This window comes from Gossypium hirsutum, chromosome D12 (genome assembly GCF_007990345.1).
Source record: "Gossypium hirsutum isolate 1008001.06 chromosome D12, Gossypium_hirsutum_v2.1, whole genome shotgun sequence".
Lineage (NCBI taxonomy): Eukaryota > Viridiplantae > Streptophyta > Magnoliopsida > Malvales > Malvaceae > Gossypium > Gossypium hirsutum.
The window spans coordinates 7452890-7471080 of NC_053448.1; the positions used below are offsets into that span (position 1 = coordinate 7452890).

The window sequence follows — 18191 nt, forward strand, 5'->3', positions numbered from 1 at the left end:
GAAACTTCTTTCATCTCAAGCAAGTATCAACACTAGGAACACCAGTAGCTACATTAAATGGGAGGCTCTGATACCAATTGCTACCACCCATAGCCGTTAATTGCTTGAACTGTTAAAGTTAAACAGAAGTGTCTGACTGTAATGGCCATTACAGCTTGACACTGCGAAATCTATGTAAACAAAATAATAAAGAACAAACATGTTTGTTTATGAAATTTGGTTTCCCTACATCTGTGTGTCGAAAGTCGAGTTTAGAAAACATAGCGAAAAATAAATTTAGGGAAATATCAAAATTTTAAAAAAATTTTAAAATAAGAACTTGGTTGTAATATCTAAAATAATAAACACTTAATCAAAATTGTAAATTTTTTATTCGTCTAGGATGAACGTTTCGACCGAGTAGTCTTCTCCTTTATCCTCAAGCTCATGTCTGATGAGTATGTGTTCATTTTGAATAAAAAATATTCACAAAAATTACTAGTGACGTACTTTTGGGTCAAGTTGTAAATAAGAAAAATATCTCTAGAAATTTTCTAAAGTAATTTCTTTAGAGATTTTTCTTTGTACAAGTTTTTCTTGAATTCAAGTGTGTAAATAATAACCCAAGGCTCTCTTTATATAGGGAGACTTTAGAGGGTTCAATTATAATTAAACTTAATCACTTTAATATTAAATTAATATAATATTTATCAAGATAAGTATTAGATTAAAATTCATATTAAATCTTATTAAATTAATAGAATATTTATCTACAAGATAAATATTAAATTAAATTTAATATTAAGATAAGATAATCACTTTAATAATAAATTAATAAAATACGATTAAGATCAGTATTAAATTAAATTTAATATTAAATCTATTAAAATAATATTATTTTTGGAATAGTTAATTTGAAATCAAATTCTCTAATAGAATTCCAGTAGGAGTGTAATTCTTCCACTGCTCAACCACTAAAGACCCACTGCCACCGACTATATTCTGGCCACCAGAATGTCACCGCCGACACCCCGAGCTTGTTCGATTTCTGTCGGTATGGTACGGGTCAATGACGACTCAACCAGTCCAGTCTAGCTACCGGTTGGAACGTTGACCCGATTTCACAAACTAGGCCAATTCGACCAGTTTTTGGGTCATGGTCTCAGTTTTGGGCTCTTGGGCCCAATTTATGATCTCAGGTCCAATTTTCAAACTAAATTACCTACTTGGCCAATTGCCTAACTTGAAAATTAAATTCCAAAAATATCATATTAATTTTTATTAATTTAATTAATTTAATTTTACTTGATCAAAATTAATTTTCTCAAAAATCACTTAGATTTTCTAAATTAAATTTTCAAGAAAATTCTTTAATTAAATTCTCTACTTGAACAATTCTTACGACTGCCCAATTTAATTCCACATCAAATAAATCGTCTCAATTAACTTATTTCCAAAGTCGTATAATTTACTTCTAATTCAAATGCAGTTCGATCGAGCTTTTGTTGAGGTAGCGGAGGGACCGATCGAGCATATACAATTAGACTTTAGTAATTGTAATTATGTCTAAAAGGATTGTTCCAATAATTCGCAATTACTTAATCATAGAGTCAGTCCATAAGAAGTACCATGACTGAAAACTCCTCATTATATACTCTTTACGAAAGCAATTCATCCAACTACTTTGCCCAATGACCTCATCATGTGTGTGTTACCCTTATATGATATCATTGATTCCTTTGAGTTAAATCCATTCACTCAACACAATCCTATTTTATCTCATTGTCACCATTGTGTCTTCTTAATGATTAATATGACCATTGTCAACAAATGATTATGATAAGTTGCTTATTTGAGAACAAGCGACTCGTAGCCACGTTCCAATTTATCAATCCACACAATGCCAATGAGATAATATCGTTAACTCTTTAATTGAGCTATGAATTTCACTATTTCTAGTAAAGTCATGTCATACACAAGTCATGTACCCAACGTACTGGATATTGGCTCGATCATCTTTAGAGCATAAGTCTCCACTTACATCAAAGCACATGAGTTACATAAGTATGGTTAGTGACTAACTCAGGATTTAGGTAAATCACAACATGAATGTCACAAGTGAATTAATTCGCAAACGGATTCAGAATTAATTCATCTTGGGTCCAGTCCAATGTATCATTCTGCCAATGAATACATCTATGTCCCTACCCGTTGAGTTAACTGCTCCAATAACCAAGACTATTCATCTCATCAATTAGAATTGTAGACAACATAATAATCTTTCTCAGTATTTAAATCAAATGCTCACTTTGATTATTTTACGAAATTACGGACTCGTTTAGATGATCTATTGAAGTAAGTTGTCTTTCTCGCTTTGTCAACGTTTTTACAATGTCACAATTTCGCTATGCATGAAAAATATGAAAGACAAAATTACAAAAGATATGACAGTGAAATGTTAAATTTACTTATTCATCTTTTAAATACATAGAAAACAATTATACGTTTACTACAATATTGACACATTTCCTAACACTGTGAAGCCTAGCTCAATGATTAATTTCATTATCTTTAATCCTCGGTATAATAAGTGAATGACACTCTATCACTCCCCAAGTATATATATATCACCTTTCTACCTAAAGACTAGAATACTCACCCTTAAACTCTCCCCTTGAGAATTTAGACTATAAACTCTAATGATTTTCAAACCAATTGCACACTTTCAACAAAATTCCACGATGAACATAATAAAGTGCTCTCAATAAAGCTCTCTTTTAAGCCTAGACAAGCCCCAAACCATATATACGTTTCAGCTTGCTAAAATAGAAATTAAATGAATACAAAGCAACCCCTTAAAAATAGAAATTACATAATCTGATAAAGTTATGGTCTCTTAAAATCAACAATATGATCTCGATCAAATATCCACATAACACAGGTTAAATAGATTCACTTGAATCCAATCCAATCTTCAATAGCCACAGATTACTTTTCATAAATGGTCCATAATATCTTCAAAATATCAATAGATTCACTAGTCCAAAGATTTTGCTTCATTAAATTGCCAATTCAATTATGGCTAGTAACTTCACTACCTCAGTGGCATTTTGCAATGGGCACTACTGAATGCCACTCAGCTCATTCAATACAACTTGCTTCAACAATCAAACCTCTATCAAGGTTGATCAAGCCTTCTTCAATCCATCATGATCTACCTAAATCACATCAAATCAATTATCCTTAATATAAGGATACAAAATATCATAAAGTCAACTCATATATTCTTGGATAGCCTATCTCAACATACAAAGTAAGTAGATCACATAAGAACCCTTGAAAACTAATCTTGTTCGATTCAATCTCTTCTCTAATGATAAACACGAGATTGGCTACACAAAATCCTTAAAAAGAGATAAGCAAATCATCAAAATATTTTGGTCAAACAAGCCAACAAAGAAGGTAGGTTTCATGTTTAGTGCAATGATTGACTGAAGTGGGCACTTCCAAAACTTTCCTCAACACATGATTTATTTAGAGCAAAGAGAAGGAAATTTTTTTGCTTATTTTGAAGAGCTCTTGTTTTTTTTATACGAGTTTTTGCTCCTCTTTCTAATTTCAAGCTTAAATTTGTACTAACTATTGTTTATTTTATGTCTAATATTGTAATACATATATAATAAATAAGTTTTTTTTCCTATATTATTGGACCAACTAGTTCAACCGAGAACATAATAGTCCAATCGTTCAACTAACATATTCAAACTGAATTTTATTAGAATTGTTTTGATTAGGTGTAAAACTGAGAACGTGAATCAAATTTATTTAAAAAATGTTCTAAACTAGATTTTGTATATATTTTGGGGTTTTCTTAGAATTTTGGGATGCTTTAAGGTAAAGTAAAATATAAAAAAAAAGCAATGGATATTGATAAGATTTTTTTTTTGTGGGTTTTGAAGTAGAAGAAACCTTTTGAGTGGTAAAAATTTGAGATTTTAGTAAGGTACATTTCATTCCCAGTGAGAGATGCAGGTTCAAACCTTTAAGACAAGATTATTGGGAGGGGCAACCACACACCTCGAACATGAATCATAAAACGGATTGAATAATACAAAAAAATTGAGCTTTTAGTGTTATATAAGTTTTAAAAACAATTAAGTGAGAATAAGGCTAGAAAATGAAATTGGAAGAGATCTATGAATGCTTATTTTCATCAATAAACTATTGCATTCATTTTATTTTGGTCATTAAACTACAAATTGTTTTGATTTAATCACTAAACTTTCAAAATAAAAATATTTTGGTCACTCTCATTAATTGTCGTTAGATAAGTGACGAAAAGCTTATGTGGCCTTTTTTATTGGTCTAATAATAAATTTAGCCCTCCAATGTGTAATAGGCCCAATTTGCCCGGGGCCCATTCAGAATAAAAAATCAAAAAAATCAAAAACCAAAGAAAATAATAAATAAAATTCAGTCCAAAAAAAGGTCCATTTACAATTGGCCCAGATCAGTTTACCAAAAAATAATACAAATATACCAAGGCCGGAAATACAAACCAAACCCATTTATAAATGGCCCAATTCAAACCCAAATACTAGCCTAAACCCAAACGGCCCAATTACAGTGGCCCGATACCCCTAGCCTAGAACTGAAACAAGTAGAAACCCTAGGGTTTCTGGGGTCTTCAGCCGCCGCCTTCCACGAGCCACTCCGCACGCACGCAACCACCCATGGCCTTCATCCCCACGTGCCGAGCCTTTGCTAGCGTGCGCGCCTTCGCACATGCGCCACCACTGCTCGTTTTGGCCTCCGTACACGCCACATTGGTCCCTGCCCTTGTACTTGCAAAATACGCACGGAAACACACAGAGAAGGATAGCGGAATAGGGGCAACAGAGGGGATTTTGGGGGGAGCATTTTATTTTATTTTTATTTTTCATTTCATCTTGTAAAAAGGGGCATAAAAAGGGCCATTCATATGCTGTAAAAGGGGGAATAGGGAGAAAAAAAACACTCTGATTGTAAAAAAAAATCTTCAAAGAAATCAAAGAGAAAGGTGATTTTTGGATCTCTTTTATTCGTAGATTTCTTTTCTCTTTTCTTTTTATTTTTTATCTATCGATTGTCTTTGAAAGAGAAAATAAAAGGATAGAGACATACCTCGCGACTGAACCGTTGCTCTTTCTCCATCGTCATCGAAACTTGGGGGCAAGGTTCGAGGAGTCTCCGAAAAAGGGGCGATGATCCGTCGTGCGGCGCAAAAAAAGGGATGGCTTAGGGTTTATTTTTTTTATTTTCTTTTTCTAACAGTCGTTTCGAAAAAAAAAGGGGAGGGCTGTTAAGTAGGTTAATGGGGCATTAGGGGACGTTTAAAAATGACGTCATCTAGGGCCGAAACCTGCGTGGTGACCCGACTCGAGGGTAGGATCCGCGCACTTGGGTTATTGGTCTATTTGTGCGAAAAGTCCCGCTTCTTTTCGTGTTGTTTTAGCTTGATTTTGTTTAATTTTTTAATTTCTACCGCATGTTTGGTCTCGATTCCATTTTGACCCATATTTAAACGGTGTCGTTTCCCCTGTTCGGCTTTGATTATTTATCTCTGCGTTTATTTGCCGTTTTGGTCCCTTAAATTTGAGTCGATTAACGATTTAGTTCATTCTTATTTTGGTTGAAATTTATTGTTTATGTATTAATTGTTTGACATATTTAAATATTATTTTGACATAATTATTTTCTAACATTATTTCAATGTTTAAATTTAATATTGTTCTTAAACTTAATATTAGTATAATTTAAATTATAAATTATATTATTTAAAGTTATCATACATTAGCTTTATATTCACCATGTGTTCTTTAAATTTTAGTATGTTAACATTTAATTTACCATTTATCAGTATATATATATTTTTGTAAATTGGATATAACTTACATATTCTAATGTTTTGTATTTACCTTTTAAATCTTTTGCATATCAAATATTATGTGATAATTTTTTATTAATGTTTTTTTTTACATGTATAGATTACTAAGTATTCTTTTAGAAGGAAAATAAATCAATATCTTCAAGCCCTTTTAATGAATTTACATATGTATATCAAATTTGTTTTATTATCATGTAGTTTTATTTATTTCTTTTTTCTTCTTTTCCGCATAACATTTACATTTTTTTTGTATATTATATTTAGGTGGTATATTATTTAGGTAGAATAAATGAATGTATATTGTTGGCTGTAAATTCACTTCAAAGTGTTGTCTTGCAATGTTGTTGATTATTCCATGTCAAGTTTGTTTTAAGTTTATGTATCATGTGAGAATGGTTACGGTTGCCACTTTATTTATGTTTATTTATTGCTTAATTGGCTATTTTTATAGTCTAAGTTTGAATTATTGTATATCATGTACATCATATATATTTCTTTTAAAGCTTTTCATTTTTTTTATTTCAATTTTACATTAAAAACCTAGCATTCATAATTTTGAGGGAATTTGTACCCTAACTTACTGGGTCATAATTTCTTTCGATGAATTTAAATAGCTATGTGATTATTTTATTAAAACCATCCAATTGTTAAAATAAAATTCTTAAAATTTCAAAATGTTAGATCCTAACTTACTTGACATGACATTTTGTTATCTCGATTTTCTGATAAAGGCAATATATGGTGTTTATGAATTTCGGGAATTTAAACCCTAACTTACTGGGTTTTAAACTTACCGTTTGACTCAAATAACCAGATATCCCCCTCAAATTAAAACACACGAGTTTAAAAAAAAGTTTTAAAGGATATACCTAATTTTGAAGATTGAACTGTTGTACTCTAACTTACTGAGTGTGGCACTTTATCTCCTCGAAATAAATGAGTCTTGTCATCTAATTCATCTCATTCGAATTTTAAATTTTAAAATCTTTTCAAATTTTGACCTTAAGACATTAAACAATCAATTCATTACCAATTTTGGGGCGTCACGAGGGTGCTAACCCTTTCTCGTACGTAATCGACTCCCGAACATGTTTTCTTAAAATTCGCAGACCAAAATTATTTTAAATGGTGAAATGATCACACTTTAATAAAAGATCGGTGGCGACTCCCATTTTTATTTTTAATTAGTCGATAACTTTTTTTTGTTTTTCAAAAATGGTTTCGACAGCTTGGCGACTCCACTGGTGACCCATAAGAGAGTCAAGCCGTAAAATGGATTGTTTGGTCTTATTGTTGAAAATTAAAGTTAGGTTTTTAAAATTTTACGATTTTCTCTTTGCATTTATTTGTATGATCATTGTAAATTGTGCTTTGGCATCATGTTGCATAAAGACTGTCTAGTCTTACCCTTTTTAAGTAGGAGTGAGAAGCTACTCCTTCGTGAGGTTTTTACCTCCGTGCAAGATAGTGAATCACTTTCGGGATACATCCGTACCTATGTCTCCGTGGGATTTTCATCTCCGTCCAGCATAGGGAAATGTATTCCCCTGAACCGAACTTGGTCTGTATGAGCCTATAATGGGTGAAGATCGAGGAATCCGCTGGTTCAGGTACCTTGACTATTAGAACCAAACCGCATATAGTTAGCCTAGGAACCCAGCCTAGGTAGAACTCCCCCAAACCCTAGGGATTGCCCGTATAAATGCTTGTATATTGTTGGCTGTAAATTCACTTCAAAATGTTGTTTTGCAATGTTGTTGATTGTTCCATGTCAAGTTTGTTTTAAGTTTATGTATCATGTGAGAATGGTTATGGTTGCCACTTTATTTATGTTTATTTATTGCTTAATTGGTTATTTTTGTAGTCTAAGTTTGAATTATTGTATATCATGTACATCATGCCCATTTTACAAAAAAAAAGCCCTTTTTAATTAAAATTTACCGAAATGAGCCACTTTTTTAATTATTTACCGGAATGGGCTATTTTCCGCGAAATCGCTGCTACGTAAGCGCGATGTCAGGGTACGTGACAGATCATCGCGTCCACGTCAGCAGGTCGCGCTGACGTGGACGCGATGATCTGTCGTAGCGCGTTTTTGGGGATGCGATTTTGACGTTAATTTTACGCTTGGGTTTTTTTTATTTTAGGGTTTAGGGTGCAGGCTTTTTAAGGTTTAGGGGTCCCGGGAAAAATTATTTTGAGTTGACGTTTCTGGTTAAATAGTATAAAATCACTTCTACCAGGATGCTATCAGAGAAGAAATTGTGAACTCGTGCCCTCGTGGACGCGATTTCGCTATAGTTGGTCATGTAAGAAATAATTTTTTTTTGACGTTTTATGAGCAAATAGTATAAAATTGCTGATACGAGGATGCTATATGAGAAGAAATTGTGAAATCGCGCCCTCATGGACGCGATTTCGCTACAGTGGGTCATGTAGGAAATAATTATTTTTTGATGTTTCTGAGCAAATAGTGTCAAATCGCGCCCTCGTGGATGCGATTTTGCTACAGTAGCAAGTTTGGGATGATGCTATAAATTAGGTAGAAAATGTTCTTAGAATGCATAAGTCATAGCAGAAACATTTTAAAGACGCTAAGAAAGTTAGAGTTTCAAAATGAGTGAACGCATTAGTGCTGTTATTTACTACGATGGTGAGGTTTGCCATACCGAGAATGGTGTTGTTTTTTTGTCGGAGAATACGGTGCGACTGTCATTTAGCCAAAACATAGATTTGACAGAACTTCGTAAAAGAATTAGGCGTAAAATCTTCGGAACGACGCCAATGAAAGTTCTGTCAATTACGTATCGATTTTATTCTTCTGTTGATCCGGTGACATATGACTCGTTCGACATAAAAAGTGCTCGTAGCTTGGAGGCAATGGTGCAGACTCATCTTGCTAGCGGAGCAACTTATATTAAGTTATATGTACAATTTATGTCGCCAACTGATGTACTTCCGTCCAGTGTTCGAGATGTATACACGACCCCTGGCCGACACTCGGTTAGCGAGTTACAAAATACGGAACAACCCATGTTCGGTAGCGGTGTCGAATACACATCCCCACCAAGACACTCTGTCGGTGGATGGGACATGTACGTCGGTGGCTCGTCGTTTGACGCTGAAAATACGAGCTGGGGAACTGCATCAAGTTCTAGTGGATGGCAATCTACATCCAATTAGGGACGTTATCAAATGCCCAGAAGAAGGGATGACGTACTTCCTACGACATCAACCGGTGAGGGGACGTCGTACGCTGCAGATGATTGTGGGTTAGAAGATGAGTCCGATTTGGCTTCAACCTGCTATAGGATTCGGAAAAGGATACATGTACGGGTTAGGGTACATATAAGGGCTAGGAAACATACCTGGCATCATAGGGAAAGGCGAATGCGTGGGTATCATCTGTTGAATTGCTGCGTCAGGTGACTGCGTTGGTGCTCTCGTTGGGGACGGTGATTGCATGGCCGCTGATGATGAACCGGGTGAATGTCTGGGCCTCGTTGAGGGGTTGCCCTCGTAGTATTGTCCCCTTAGATTTAGAGGCCCGCGCCTTTCCCTTCCGACACGTATTTGCCGCTGTCTCTCCTCTGGCATAAGTAAATACAGCTTTCCATGGATCCTAAACCATGGCATGTATTCTGGAACGCACGCTAACTCGGGAACGATGATTTGTTCCCGAGTTGGTAGATATTCATGTCGATTTTCCCATATTTCTGTATACTCTGACCAGTATCTAGTCCAATCTGTACCTAATAGCCGAAGGTCGATTTTGTGGTGCTCGTCAAACACCTCAGGGTCCGCAGGGATCGGTTGTCTACATCCAAACTGTCGTAAAACTCTGTCTGTCTGGTGGGGCTCCACGGTTGCATAGTTGATCAACACCACTTTCACGTGCCAAGCGTTCGAATTTGGTAAAAACTTTTTCGGGATTACTGCCCGGACTTCCGGATCCTCGTATGGTGTCCATTGAAACTACATGAACATGATAGAAATATTACTTATATACATAATACTAAATACTAAATACTAAACATCAATCCACTAGCGAATGTATGGAAATATCTATTTGCAATAATACTTACTTCTGCTTCCGACCGTTGCTCCAATAGAAGTCGTATATCTTCAAGTTTAGACGGTAATCCACGATAACTTGCCGGATGGTTCCACCTAATTAAATAAATTTTTAGCATACTTTTATTCTTACAAAATTTACATAACAATTTCAAAATGTAATATAAAATTTACCTCGTTACGAGTGGGAATGTATATGGGTGGTTCACTCGAGGACGTAGAAATGGAAAGCGAAACCGTACCCATGATTGCAGTAGTGACAGGCAACCTCCGATTTTTGCTCTCCTCGGTTTGGTCGCCCCGCACATCTCCCGATATAATGTTGCCAAGACGGCAGACCCCCAACTTAATTCACCGGCTGCTCTAAAATCAACGAGTTTTAGCAGCCACCTTAGATGTACACGGCTCCGTGACGTGTCGGCCATCAGATAGCCTCCAATTATTTGAAGAATGTATGCTCGAGCATATCGGATTCTTTTAATTTCGGTTGAATTTGCATTCAGATCGAGGAAGGTGGCACGTAACCAGCCCATCTCCACCTTACCTCCATCCATTTTATCCGGAACAACGCCCAAAAGCTCGTAGCACACCGGCTCCCAATTGCTAGATTGGGCAGACCCGGTGACTGGGTGCTCGTCCACCGGCAATCCCAAATGCAGATGGACATCTTCTAGAGTGATAGTGCACTCTCCATATGGAAGATGAAATGTGTGCGTCTCGGGTCTCTACCTCTCGATTAACGCACTTATCAGTTTCGGATCAAACTTGCATCTCCGGCCTACCGTCGCCACGTGCCAAAATCCCGCTTCCCGCAGGTAGTTCTCTACTAACGGTGATGGAGGACCATGCATATTTCGAATATTGCATTTCAATACCCGATCTTTAGACTTTTATAACAAAAAAAATTAATAATTATCTAAAAATACATAAATAAAAATATCTTAAATAAATTTTAAAATTTAAATTTAATACTTACCATTTTCATTTGCTCCACCGATATGTGATTCCTATCAAGACGAATTAATGATCCGGCCATTGTTGAAAATATTAAAAATTTTAAAATTATTTTAAAAAAATAAAAATATTTAAAATTTTCTTTAAAAAAATGAAATTGAATGGAAAAAGAAATTTAATATGGATTTGAGAGATTTTTTGAAGGAAATTGAGAGGATTTTGGAAGGAATTTGAGAGTTTAAGAGAATTTTGGAAGGAAATTGAGAGAATTTTGGAAGGAAATTGAGAGAATATTTGTTCGTGAAAAAATAAGGGGTAGGGGGTTTTATAGTAAAAAAATTGACCGTTGGGGGGGCAACGGTCAAATTTTTGACCGTTGGGGTACTGTTCACGCGCGCGTGTCATCGTGTCCACGTCAGGACGCGATTTCCTTCCACGTCAGCAGGTTGCGCTGACGTGGACGCGATGATCTGTCACGTACCCTGACATCGCGCTTACGTGGCAGGGATTTCGCGGAATTGGCCCGCTCCGGTAAATAATTAAAAAAGTGGCCTATTTCGGTAAATTTTAATTAAAAATAGATTTTTTTGGTAAAATGGCCGTACATCATATATATTTCTTTTAAAGCTTTTCATTTTTTTTATTTCAATTTTACATTAAAAACCTAGCATTCATAATTTTGAGGGAATTTGTACCCTAACTTACTGGGTCACAATTTCTTTCGATGAATTTAAATAGCTATGTGCTTATTTTATTAAAACCATCTAATTGTTAAAATAAAATTCTTAAGATTTCAAAATGTTAAATCCTAACTTACTGGACATGACATTTTGTTATCTCGATTTTCTGATAAAGGCAACACTTGGTGTTTATGAATTTCGGGAATTTAAACCCTAACTTACTGGGTTTTAAACTTACCGTTTGACTCAAATAACCAGATATCCCTCTCAAATTAAAACATACGAGTTTTAAAAAAAGTTTTAAAGGGTATACCTAATTTTGAAGATTGAACTGTCGTACTCTAACTTACTAAGTGTGGCACTTTATCTCCTTGAAATAAATGAGTCTTGTCATCTAATTCATCTCATTCGAATTTTAAATTTTAAAATCTTTTCAAATTTTGACCTTAAGACATTAAACAATCAATTCAGTACCAATTTTGGGGCGTCATGAGGGTGCTAACCCTTTCTCGTACGTAACCGACTCCCAAACCTGTTTTCTTAAAATTCGCAGACCTAAAATTATTTTAAATGGTGAACCGATCACACCTTAATAAAAGATTGGTGGCGACTCCCATTTTCATTTTTAATAAGTCGATAACTTTTTTTTTCAAAAAATGGTTTCGACACAATGTTTACACATTCTATTTATTTGATCCTAAATATAAAATATTCAACAAATTTAACCCTTAGTGTTTACAAAATTTGTTATTTTTGTTCGAATTAAAAAACTTAATAAATTTAGCCCTCAAATTTTACAAAACTTGTCAATTTAATTCTAATTCAATAAATTTTTGAAAGTTTTTAATTATTATAAATTTAGTTCTAATTCTAAAAAAAACTGTGATTTAAAAAATTCATTCCACTAAAATGACAATTTCTTTTAAAAAATAATCTTTTAGTATATGAATTACTATTTTAAACATTGACAATTTATATTTATATAAAAAACATTGATGTTGGTGGTTCACATTGTACATAGATAATTTTTTTATATGGCTTATAATAAGAACATTTATTATTATTTGACAAATTAAAAATTTATAAATATATATTATTGATTAATCGGATGATGGAAGATTATAAAAAAATTAAAAAGAAATCTAGATGATTTATTTGTTTATGAAGTGTCATTATTTGTGTAGAAACGAGGGGTTATTTGTTTTTACAAACAGAAACTGTGGCTATAATAGTGCTTGGAACTATGATCACTGTTTCAACCACAAAACTAAAAGTGCGTAAAAGATAATAATGAACACCAAGATTGTTTATGCAGTTCAACTTCAATCTATGTCTGTGGGACCTTACCTAAAGCAATAATCTACTATCTTTCTCACAATAGAACCAATTATTTAAATACTAACACTAGTATAACACTCACCAATTTAGGGTTAGTTTAACATTGCTTTTAATAAATGCTTTTAAAAAGTACTTTGGAAAAGTGATTTTGGAAAGTACTTTTAAAAAGTTTGGTTTAAGATTTAAGTGTTAAGTATTACTGTCAAAAAGTGTTTTTGAGAAATAAAATGTTCATTTTAGACATAGTGTTATAAAGTAACAAATAAACATTTAAATAATGTTCAAATTAATTAATATTATGATATTTTAATAATACAAAAAATAATTTATTATAATTTTTTGTTAATATTTTAATATATGAAAAATAAAATTTAAATATTTTTTAAGCAATTAATCAAAGAAGGGAAAGTATCATGTGTTAGAGGGGTGAAAACATAATTAAGCTGTCACAAGTGCTTTTGGGAGAGAAAAGTTAAAATTTTAATTTCTCCATTTGTGGAAAAGTGCTTTTGAAAAACCAAAAATTTCGTTCAAAAGTTGCTTGTTTAGCATTTCTTTTGCTTCAAAAGTGATTTTCAAGTCAAAAAAGTGCTTCTAAAAAGCACTACTAAATACAGCCTTAGTGACCTCACCATTGTACAAAGACTAGATCACTTTTCCACTAAGCCTCCCCTTCGAAAGCTTAGTTTTGCAATACAAGAGACTCTCTTGATTTCTTTATAAAATCAATACACATATAAAACATTCTTAACTTGAACAAATTTACGCTCTCTTAATCTCTAGGTCTCAAAATTACTCTCAATATATCTTTTAACCTAGACAAAACTTAGGTTTATTAAGTTTTCTTTACAGATGAGTTACAATCTAATCCTTTTTCTATAAAGTAAAGCTAAAAATCAGCATAGGATAATCTTTCCATAAGAGTTTTGGTGTAATTGAAAGTCTTCAATCATATAAAGTGACTTAACTTGTTCCATAAATAACCTAACTTAATCAGCAAGAAATCAATCTTCAAGTCTTCAATTTAAACTCAAATGCTCTTCACATTTTAGGCTTTACTCGTCTAAATATCCTCAAAATAAATAGCCCGATGCTTTTATTCTAAAGTTTGTCGACTCGTCAAATAGGCAAATGGGACAATGAAACAATGCTTGAAGTTGTGACCACTGGTTCAGCCATAGAATTTTCTTGCCATCGAATATGTCAACAATTTAATTAAATAAATAAAAAGAAAAGAAAAAAATATGATCAATATTGGTTTGTTTAGCCAACTCTGGTGTGAAAACAAAATCCTCCATTGAAAAGATACTAATTTAATGAAATGGCTAATTGTTGTGGATAGTAATTTGAAGACTATATTTATTGAAAATATTTATAAATTTTTAGGGTTAAATTTATTAAAATTTTTAAACTTCGAACTAAAATGATAAATTTTATAAATATTGATGGTTAAATTTTTTAAATATTTTATATTTAGGATCAAATTAATAGAATGCGTAAACAGTAAACAGTAAAGAACTAAATTAGTTATTAGATCAATAAGTGTAATGATGCATTCACTTCGGTTTTCCATTCAAATCAGCTCAATTGAATTTCAAAGTTTTTAGATCAATGATTTCCTTGGGCTGCTTTTCACTTTTCCTTTTTCTTACGTTAGATTTTGGAATTCGATTTACATTTAGAGTGTGTTTGTTTGGTGGAAAATATTTTCTAGAAAACATTTTCATTCATTTCCAGTGTTTGTTTTGAGGAAAATGATTTCCATAGGAAAAAATTTTACAAACACGGGTAAAATCCAAAGAAAAATTTTGGAAATTGTCTTACCGATTTCTAATCCGTAAGACATTTTCCCTTTCTCCTTTCTCTTCTAAGCAATCTCCTCTCTCTTCTAAGCAAATTTTCTTCCACATCCTCTGCGTCCTCATCTCCATTCGTCACCTCACCTCACCATCTTCGTCCGTCATTTCCGTCGATCGTCGGCCTTACTTGTATTTTGAAGAAACCCTAAAAAATTAGCAGCCACAGTCAAGAAAAGAAGACCCAGAAGTAATGGTTCTCTTTCTGTCATCAATAGGTATTTTTTATGTTTAATTCTTTTAAAAATCCAAATTGTTTGTTGAAGCTTCCATTGTTGAAGATTCCAGAAAATATTTTTTCTGTTTAATTTTCACTGGTTTGATTGGTGGATCGAGTCTGGTTCCAGAAAACAAATTCTTAGCCTAGTAACAACCCATGATCGATGACAGTTTTTGTCGCTGCATCTAGAGAAACCAAAAGGAGGATCAGAGAGCTAGGTAAATTTGTTTACTCAAAGTTTGAAATTTGTGGTATCTTTGGCTTTTTTAAAACTGAGAAAAAGCTAAGTGTATCTTTGTCCGTATGTTAGTAGGAATAATTTGAACTGTTAATTCCAATAAGTTCAGGTTAGAAGTGAGAGATATAAGTGAGAGATATATGAATAATGGGAAGTTAATTCAGGTTGTAGGGCGTAGAAAATTTGAAGGTTGAAATAGTTTTAGTACTTTTGGGATGATAGAGAACTGCAAATTTGGTATAAATTCTTGTTGTGACCTTGACACACCTTTGTTTTGACTTATCTATTCATGGAAACTGTTAATTTTTTTTGTTGGTAAGCGGTTCTGGTTCAACACTTTGTTAGTTTGCCGTTAAATGATATATATATTTGGAGAGTTGTTCATATTGTCGTAGTGGATTTGAGATTTATAATTGGCCTTTTGAAGTAAGGCTTTGTCTTTTATTTTGGACTAAATTTGTAATTTTGTATGATGAGCCTAGGATGGGAATGAAGTTTTCTTTAGGATTAAAAGAAGCACTCAACTAAAGAAGCTCATGAATGCATATTGTGATCAACAATCTGTGGATTTCAACTCGATTGTCTTCTTGTTCGATGGTCACCGCCAGCGAGGCGAGCAAACTCCTAATGAGGTATCATTCCATTTTCTCTGTTAGATAAGTGACCACTAGTGCTAATGTGCACATTGCGGAGGGGGAATGTGTTCTAATGCATATTTTCTCTCTTTTTTCAGCTGGAAATGGAGGATGGTGATGAGATCGATGCTATGTTTCACCAAACTGGTGGCACAAGCACTTGATGTTGTCAACTGTGCGAAGGCAAGTTCTAGCTTACTGTTTTTAGCAGTTGAAAGTAGACTTACTATCTGATTGTGTAGATGTTATTATATACAGACTTATTTCTATGGTATCTTTATTTACCTATTTGGTTCTGAAATATCTAGCTTTTCTTTATGAGTTCTAATGGCTTCGGTTTAAAATGAGATGGGATTTGGAGCTTCTTCTTTTTTTCATTATGCCTTTGGTTTGATGGTTGTTTGGCAATTGCTAGCTATTTGTAAGTTAGTGTTTTCTTGGTTCTCAAATATTTATACTGCATGCATAGTGTATTCACTATATTATGATCCAAATTTGGACGAGGTTTTATTATGGATTGGATTTTATTCGTTGAAAGAAAAAAAATATGCAGAAAGGTTAAATTCTGCTATTGGTCCCTATATATAAAAAGATTGTATCACCTCCGGATGTGTTGAACACGAATATAGAACATGAGTACTTCAATTGCACCTAAAAGTAAGTAAAAAGGGATTGTATCTTACTCCGGATGTGAAGAATGTAAGTTCCTCTTCAATCTGAAGTAGTAGCGTTGTAAATCTTTTAGTTGTCTTTTTATGTACTGACATTAGTATGATGTTATTAGGCTAAGTAGAACTACTCTTTTGTATCAGATTCAATATCTACAACTTTTACCCATTATCTCTTTGTTTTTAATAGAAGGGGACATTAGTATTGGAGCATAAGGATGAGCGCGATTTGGGGCTCCATTTGCTACAGTTTGCTGAGGTAAGAACTTAAGGAAAAAAAATAACAATCTATTTATTGTTTCTTGACTCAGGCTCGGTCTGACAAATTTTTATCTTGCTTTCAGGTTGTTGAGGAGGCTTGTACCAATTTGTTACCGAATGTTGTGTGTGACTACCTCTATAATTTATCCGAAATCTTCTCCAAATTTTACAACAATCCTGAGTGCAAGGTATGATCAACGATCTAATTATATGGTTTCTTGGTAAAATAAACCTTGTTATTGCTTGTTACCTTGCCCTCACAAGGCCGTTCACCTAGTGTTGAAACTAGGAAAGTTCTAACGGCAGAGTGAATTCTAGGTAAAAGATGTTGCAATGAAACTTCAAGATGACATGTGGCATATATTGATGAAATGAGCAGGTTATCGGGTCAGATAAGGAAACAAGTAGGCTACTATTATGTGAAGCAATGGCAGTGGTTATGAGAAAATGCTTCAATCTCCTGGGAATCACACCTATTTACAAGATATGATTGTACTTTGAAAGCTTTACATATAACCTATTCTTGAGAAGGGTGGGTTATATATTACTTCATATAAAATACTATGTACCGTGACAATTGTATTCAAATCTCATTACTTTATTTATTTGGACAGTTTTGATTGTGCTTATGTGTTTTAGCTATGAATTTATTCATACCTGCAGCAAGGCCTAATTAACTAATTTATCTACCTATTTAAAACACTAATTGCTTTCAGCTGCTGAAGGATTGTCATGAAATTTAAAGTAGACAATTAATAAATAATTTATATAACAAACAAATTAAAGAAAAATAAAAAAAAAAGACAATTTCTAAAAGCTTCACAAACACATAAAGTTGTGTTTTTATTAAACTTTCATTTTATAGATTTTTTTTAAAATAATTTTGTGGATAATTTTGTTGTTTAATTGTGGTTTGAAAGTTAATTTATAATTATTCAATCCTTGTTTTTTATTTTTTAACACAATTACAAATAATTTATATGACTATGGTCGTTTTCAATTTATGACGGTTACTATTGTAGCTTAATAATTGAGTATTATTATATATTTAATTTGATTTATTTATTTATATATAAATCATTGCAATATATGTAAAAACAATTTAAAATATAAAAATTTATTAATATGTATATAAATTTATTAATATATGTAAAAATAACTTTTCCAGGAAATATTTTCAGGAAATCTGCTAAACCATAGAAAATATTTTACACAGATTCATCCAAACACCAGAAAATATTTTCAGTAAATCATTTTTCAGAAAAGTAAATCATTTTTTAGAAATCATTTTCCGGAAAACATTTTACTGTCAAACAAACAGACCCTTATTCTTCTTTTTTTCTCTCTCATATAATATTAGTA

The 18191-nt window shown here is 33.0% G+C and overlaps 1 protein-coding gene across 5 annotated transcripts; it reads left to right on the top strand.

The window, feature by feature from the left end:
- The first annotated feature begins 14471 nt into the window (after nt 1-14471).
- Nucleotides 14472-17442, top strand: LOC107945233 (arginine--tRNA ligase, chloroplastic/mitochondrial). 5 transcript variants are annotated; one of them, XM_016879157.2, is made up of 7 exons: nt 14472-15025; nt 15155-15245; nt 15748-15897; nt 15999-16083; nt 16759-16827; nt 16913-17017; nt 17209-17442. In XM_016879157.2, exons 3-7 carry the CDS (start codon nt 15806-15808, stop codon nt 17317-17319), a joined length of 462 nt encoding a protein of 153 aa, XP_016734646.1. In that variant the 5' UTR covers nt 14472-15025; nt 15155-15245; nt 15748-15805; the 3' UTR covers nt 17320-17442. The 5 variants fall into 5 exon arrangements, with proteins under 5 accessions (XP_016734646.1, XP_016734645.1, XP_040964297.1 ...); XM_016879156.2 differs by having other exon boundaries at nt 14506-15025; nt 17148-17442; XM_041108362.1 differs by having other exon boundaries at nt 14531-15025; nt 15198-15245.
- Nucleotides 17443-18191: the final 749 nt, after the last annotated feature.